Source organism: Heliangelus exortis, chromosome 2, assembly GCF_036169615.1.
Source record: "Heliangelus exortis chromosome 2, bHelExo1.hap1, whole genome shotgun sequence".
Taxonomy (NCBI): domain Eukaryota; kingdom Metazoa; phylum Chordata; class Aves; order Apodiformes; family Trochilidae; genus Heliangelus; species Heliangelus exortis.
In genome coordinates this window covers 1,765,393-1,772,194 of record NC_092423.1, presented here as the reverse complement: position 1 = coordinate 1,772,194, position 6,802 = coordinate 1,765,393, and the positions used below count along the sequence as shown (strand labels likewise).

Genomic DNA, 6,802 nt, shown 5'->3' with positions numbered 1-6,802 from the left:
TATCCCTTAGCATTTTATTATTATTGCCATCACCCTGAAACTCCACTGAGCTCTCTAACTGCTGCCTTTCCATTCCAGCTACTCAATGGTACATTTTGTTACAGCTCATGTATTTAGGTGGTTTCATAGTTTGGGTTCTCTCATTCGTAGCAATTTTTTTGAGGGGATGACCCATTTGGTCATTGCTACATAGTTTGTATTCTGGTATTCCAATGTCCCACTGATTATCTTCCCTCTACTCAGTTTCCAAGTTATCTGTTTTAACAATATCTCCTGCTTCAATGGAGTGTTTCAGATTCAAATTATTATTTTTTTCACATTTCCTAACAAACTCTACCAGCCTTTAGCTTGTCCTTTTTTTTTTTCCACCCTCAAATGATACAACTTTTTGGTTTTTAATTTATTTTTCTAATTATTGTTCCCCAGAAAATGACCCAACTTAATCCCTGTGCTTTTTCATCCTTCTCAACATTCCTTTGCCTCCACTAAGGGTTTTTGTTCCCATTCCCCCTTCATGCACACAGCCACAGAAACAATGATGGAACCAGGTGACAAAGAACCCCACATTTTACTGCAAAAAGCTACAGGACCAAGATCTGAATATTAGAACAATTCCCAGTTTGCACTGGGAAACACTTTTTGCTTGTTTCATAGGTCAGGCTGTTGGACTGGGAAGTCAGGAAGTCATCTTTGTGGGGATTTTAGCAAAGGTTGTGTCCACCTCTCTTACATGTTTGGGTTTTTTTTGGTTTTTTTTGTTTTTTTCCTTCTTTTACATCTTCTATTTTAACAGTGGTATCTTCTAAAGCTGAGGACCATGTGAACAAGGTTGTGCTTATTACTAATTGCTAGATATTCTGTTTTTAGTGTTCTTTTCTTGCATACATTTATACAACTGGTTGAATTCCTTTTCATCCTTCATCTCTTACAGTTATTTTTTTCACAAATGCAGTAAAGCACAAAGAGGAAGGTCCAGTTGTTTTGGAAGGAAGAGGGGAGGGAAGGATAAGGCTAAATGACAATTTTTGATTGATTTAGTCATCCATTGTTTAACAATTTTGTATTGCTGTGTACCAGAAAAAAAAAAAAAAAATTAACAGTGCCCAGGTATTCATTGTTCAGATTCCAGTTTCTTCCATTTCCTGAGGGAATTCAACCTCCTCCTATTCCCATGAAGAAACACAACAAAACAAACCAAAACCCATTTCTCCAAATAACTTTCAGGGCAGCACATTTTGGGAGCTCTGCACTGGGCATCTGGGCTGAAAAATGAGAAGACCTCCAAATCCAAATCCAACAGCTGGGGTTCCCGGCACTTCTCTTGTCCTAAAAATGAAGATAATTTCAAGTATTAGAGGAAGATAGAAGAAAAAAGGGATCTGTATTCAGATAATTGGCAGGGAGGCCTGGAGATGCCTCAAGTGACATCCAGGAGCAGTCGTGCAACGTGACAAAAAAAACTTGGTTGTCTTACACCCAGTGTGACAAATGATGAACAAACCATGGGAAGCAGTGGTGTGGAGAGGTACCAGAGCCATGGCAGAGGTGAAGCCAAGGTAAAGACTCAGCTTTCCAGAAAAGCAGCCTGTTCCCAAGATATGAGAGATTTTTTCCTCCTGTTATCCCTCTGGTATCTGCAGTCAGGATCCCATCAGCAACATTTGAGCCCAGGGTTTTCTCTTAGCTCAGATCCAGGTTTCAGGCAGGACTCAGTTGCTGAACCATAAATATCTGCTGCAATCTGAGAGCCCCAGGGCATTCAGAACATCCCCAGAGGGATGGTGAATGTGACATAGTATTGGTGGGAGATTTGTCCTTCTCTGTGTCCAGTTCTGGGCCCCTCAGCTCAGGAAGGAGATTGAGGTGCTGGAGCAGGTCCAGAGAAGAGCAAGGAGGCTGGGAAGGGATCCAGCACAAGTCCTGTGAGGAAGGGCTGAGGGAGCTGGGGGTGTTGAGGCTGGAGAAGAGGAGGCTCAGGGGAGACCTCATCACTCTCTCCAACTCCCTGAAAGGAGGTTGGAGCCAGGGGGGGGTTGGGCTCTATCAATCAGACAGGAGACCATGGGCTTCAGCTCTGCCAGGGGAGGGTTAGGTTGGAGATGAGGAAGAAATTCTTTGCAGAGAGGGTGCTCAGGCATTGGAATGGGCTGCCCAGGGAGGGGATGGATTCTCCATCCCTGGAGGTTTTTAAGAATCCTAGAATTGGCTGGGTTGGAAGGGACCTCAGAGCTCATCAAGTCCAACCCTTGATCCACTCCCCCCGTGGTTCCCAGCCCATGGCACTGAGTGCCACATCCAGGCTCTTTTGAAATATCTCCAGGGATGGAGAATCCACCCCTTCCCTGGGCAGCCCATTCCAATGCCTGAGCACCCTCTCCAGAAAGAAATTCTTTCTAGTGTCCAACCTAAACCTCCCCTGGCACAACTTGAGACCTCTTGTGCCCTCTTGTCTTGCTGAGAGTTGCCTGGGAAAAGAGCCCAACCCCCCCCTGGCTCCAACCTCCTTTCAGGGAGTTGGAGAGAGTGAAAGAAGAGCCTGGATGTGGCACTCAGTGCCATGGGCTGGGAACCACGGGGGGAGTGGATCAAGGGTTGGATTTGATGGTCTCAGAGGTCCCTTCCAACCCAGCCAATTTTATGATTCTATGATTCTATTGGCAGGGAAGGATTCACTGCACCCATGTCTCTTCTTCAGATGAAGGAAATTACTCTGTGGGCCTCACCTAACTGGACCTCCTTTAGGGCTGGGAACAGAGATATTCCAATTTCATGTAGGCACCTACCTGTAAGCATTTTTATCTGATGGCACCCAAGGAAAACCATGTCAACTGACCAAAAATTGATGTTATATTCTAAGATTTCACGTCAGTTCAGGATTCAATCCATTTCCCTACACCCAGAGCCACTTGAGATGTCCTAAAACCCCCTGCCTGGCCTATCCATGGCCTGCCCATCCCATCTATGAGGCCATGAATAAATGAGACACCTGGAATATCCCAAACAATATCAAGAACCTAGATCTGGGACATCAAATTCCTTTCCTAGGTGGTCCATGTAGTCCACTACATGGATCCCATAGCCCTGCTCCATCCTCCAGTGGTCATGGGGCCAGGTTCCCAACTCTGTGAAGAACCTCAAGGTCTCCTGCTGCTCATGTCTTTCCTGATGAGTGGTGTAAGGAGTAGATGTGGAGGAAATCAGGGTGTGTTTTATAGCAGTGGTTGTTGTGAAGGGGGAATTGTTGGCTCTGGTCCTGCAGAGCACCTGAGGGGGCTGGAAAAAATAGTGGAAGAGTCACTGATTGAAGATTGGTTACTCGGGGTTGTAAATAATGCCTAGAACCTGGGGACAAGTCAGTGGAGAGGTTATAGGTAAGGAAAGTCAGTAGGGAGGAAGTGACAGAGCTTTGTTCAGGAAATAAAGGGAAAGGGGAAGGGAAAAAGGGAAGGAGGAAAAGGGAGAGGAAAAGGGAAAAGGGAAAAAGGGAAGAGGGAAAAGGCAAAAGAGAAGTGAAAGGAAAGGAAAGGGGAAAGGGGAAAAGGGGAGGGGAAAGGGGAAAGGGGAAAAAGGAAGGGGAAATGGGAAGGGAAAAGGGAGAGGAGAAAGGGGAAAAAAAGGAAAGGGGAAATGGGAAAGAGGAAAGGGGGAAGGGGAAAGGGGAAAAGGGAAAAAGTGGGAAGGGGAAAGGGAAAGGGGAAAGGGGAGAGGGGGAAGGGGAAGGGGAAAGGGGGAAGGGGAAAAGGAAAAGGGAAAAGGGAAAGGGAAAGGGGAAAAGGGAAAAAGGGAAAGAGAAAAGGGAAAAGGGAAGGGGAAAAGGGGAAATGGGAAAAGAGAAAAGGGACAGGGAAAGGGGAAATGGGAAGGGGAAAGGGGAAAGAGGAAAAAGGGAAGGAGGTAAAGGGAGGGGGAAAGGGAAAAGAGAAAAAGGGAAGAGGAAAAAGGGAAAAGGGAAGAGGAAAGGGGAAAGGGGAAAAAGGAAGGGGAAACAGGAAGGGGAAATGGGAAGGGAAAAGGGAAAGGGGAAAAAGGAAGGGGAAACAGGAAGGGGAAATGGGAAGGGAAAAGGGAAAGGGGAAAAGGGAAAGGGGAAAAAGTGGAAAGGGGAAAAGGAAAGGGGAAAAGAGAAAGGGAAAGGGGAAAAAGGAAAAGGGAAAAAGGGAAAGAGAAAAGGGAAAAGGGAAGGGGAAAAGGGACAATGGGAAAAGGGAAAAGGGGCAGGGAAAGGGGAAATGGGAAGGGGAAAGGGGAAAGAGGAAAAAGGAAAGAGGAAAGGAGAGAGGGGAAAAGGAAAGGGAAAGGGAAAAGCACAATTCAGTTTCTCTGTAGGGATACAGCTCTAAATTTTCTCAGCATATGGGAATGTCCAAGAAACACGAGCCACTACTTTGCTTTTAGACCCAGATCCAGACCCTCCCTCAGGTCAAATCCAGTGTTTTGGGATTTGTTTTGTTATATTCTCAGTGGCAAAGAGACATCTCCCTTCCAAGGGTAATGCCTGAGCTTGTCTTTCCCTAAACATGTCAACATGTCAGGGAGTGGAAGATCCCATCCCTGAAGGACATGGCTCATTGGCAACACTTTTCCAAGGTTTTTGATCTCAGAATGGGAATTCCCCATGGAATTGGTCTTAGGATGGTATTAAGGATTGAGAACATCTCTAAACAAGTGAGGATCATGCTAGCTGTGGGATTAGCAATCCAAATTTTTGGAATGAAAAACTGGGAGCCAGTGTTGGAAAACTGAGTGCATGTTCAGTGCCTTTAAGGAAGAAAAGCAGATCATAAAAAGGGGAAAAAAAAAAAAAAAAGCCATTTTTTTCTTTTTATAGATAGTTTACATTTGGTTCAATTACATCTGGGAACAAAAGTCCCAAAGCCCTGGATGTGACTCTTACTTAATTCTCTCCCTGGGGTGCCAGGGAACATCATCAAAAGTCAGCACACAGCAGAAAGGTCTCAGTGGGCTAAGATAATGGCAGCTCCAAAAGCAAAACAAAGCCAGGCTTGGGTAGGACAGAATAGAAAAATAAACTAAGGCAGAAGAAAAAAGAAAAGAAAGGAAAAAAAGGAAAGAAAAAGAAAAAGAGAGAGAGAGAAAGAAAAAGAATGGAAAAGAGGAAAAGAAAAAAAAGGAAAGAGAAAGAGAAAGAGAAAGAGAAAGAGAAAGAGAAAGAGAAAGAGGAAAAGAAAAAGAAAAAGAAAAGGAAAAGAAAAAGGAAAAGGAAAAGGAAAAAAAAAGAAAAAGAAAGAGAAAAGGAAAAAGAAAAAGGGAAAGAAAAAGAAGTAGAAAAAAAGAAAAAGAAAAAGAAAAGGAAAAAGAAAAAGAAAAAGAGAAAAATAAGTAGAAAAAAAGAAAGAAAAAGAAAAAGGAAAAAGGAAAAGAAAAGGAAAAAGGAAAAGAAAAAGAAAAAGAGAAAGAAAAAGAAAAAGAAAAAGAAAAAGAAAAAGAAAAAGAAAAAGAAAAGGAAAAAGAAAAAGAAAAAGAAAAAGAAAAAGAAAAAGAAAAAGAAAAAGAAAAGGAAAAAGAAAAAGAAAAAGAAAAAGAAAAGGAAAAAGAAAAAGAAAAAGAAAAAGAAAAAGAAAAAGAAAAAGAAAAAGAAAAAGAAAAAGAAAAAAAAGAAAAAGAAAAAGAAAAAGAAAAAGAAAAAGAAAAAGAAAAAGAAAAAAAAAGAAAAAGAAAAAGAAAAACGAAAAAAAAAAGGAAAAAGAGAAAGAGAAGGAGAAAAAGAAAAAGAAAAGGAAAAAGAAAAAGAAAAAAAGAAAAAGAAAAGGAAAAAGAAAGAGAAAAGGAAAAAGAAAGGAAAAAAAGGAAAAAACCAAACCCCAAGAACCCAAACCAAGCAGAACAAACCTGCAGGAAGCCACTGGTGCTCCCAGTCTCCCAAATACTTTGCAGAATAGATGAGAATTGGCTGAGCCTCAGGTCAGCCCTTGCTCAGGAGCTGAATGGAGCTAAATCGTGGTGACTGCCACTTGAACACAGTGGGCACCTTTTCCAGGAACACAAAAGGAAACGATGACCAGGAACTACTGGAAATGGAGTTGAACTGGTTTGCAATGGCAAGCCAGAGGTGCCCCTAATGGAACTGTGGTCTGAAAAACACTGCTCTGTGAAACCAGAAGATATTCAGGACAAAGCTCATGGTTGGGTTGTTTTTTTCTGAAAAACCAACCCATTTGCCAGGAGATGCTGAGAGACAGATTTATAGAAGGCAAAGAATTATCCTCCAAGTGTAAGTTCAGAGGTATAAGCACACCTTACTCGTTTGTATCATTTTTACTTTGTATTTTTTGCCCACTTTTTATCTCCTTGCCTTTTCAGGAGGAGTCTAGGAGCAGAGACTTGTAACTGGACACACCAAAAAAGTGCAGACTTTGAAGTTTCCAGTCAATCATAAAGAAATGAGCACTTAATCTTCACAAATCAACCCCTTTCAGGATGTATTATGTTGGACTTCTAAAATAAAGACATCCAGATTTAGCAGCCAATGGCAGAAAGGTCCCCAATTTGCTGTGCACTTGGTAGGATGAAGATAACTTTTTATTTTTTTCTCATCCTTCTTCCTTCTATAGCACCCTGAGCATGTTCACTCTCTCTGAATAATCAACCACACAACCTCAGGTAAAAAATCTAAAATATTAGGGTATGCAAGGAGGACAGAAGAGACTCACCTGGCATTCAGTTTGCCATGATGTGTTTCACAAAAGCTGAAAACAAAAGAAAAAGAGTCATTCATCAGTTCCCTTCCACTGAACTCAGTAACATTCTGGTTATCTCAGCTTTGTTTTTATTTAAATTCCCT

General features: G+C 42.2%; 1 protein-coding gene across 1 annotated transcript in view; it reads right to left on the bottom strand.

Annotated features, from left to right (window-relative positions):
* Positions 1-1,022: 1,022 nt before the first annotated feature.
* Positions 1,023-6,802, bottom strand: part of MYL3 (myosin light chain 3) — a 45,675-nt gene continuing 39,895 nt past the window's right edge. The window contains 2 exon segments of the mRNA XM_071734524.1: positions 1,023-1,326; positions 6,672-6,707. Coding sequence (XP_071590625.1) covers positions 6,679-6,707 — 29 coding nt within the window. The 3' untranslated portion in view covers positions 1,023-1,326; positions 6,672-6,678.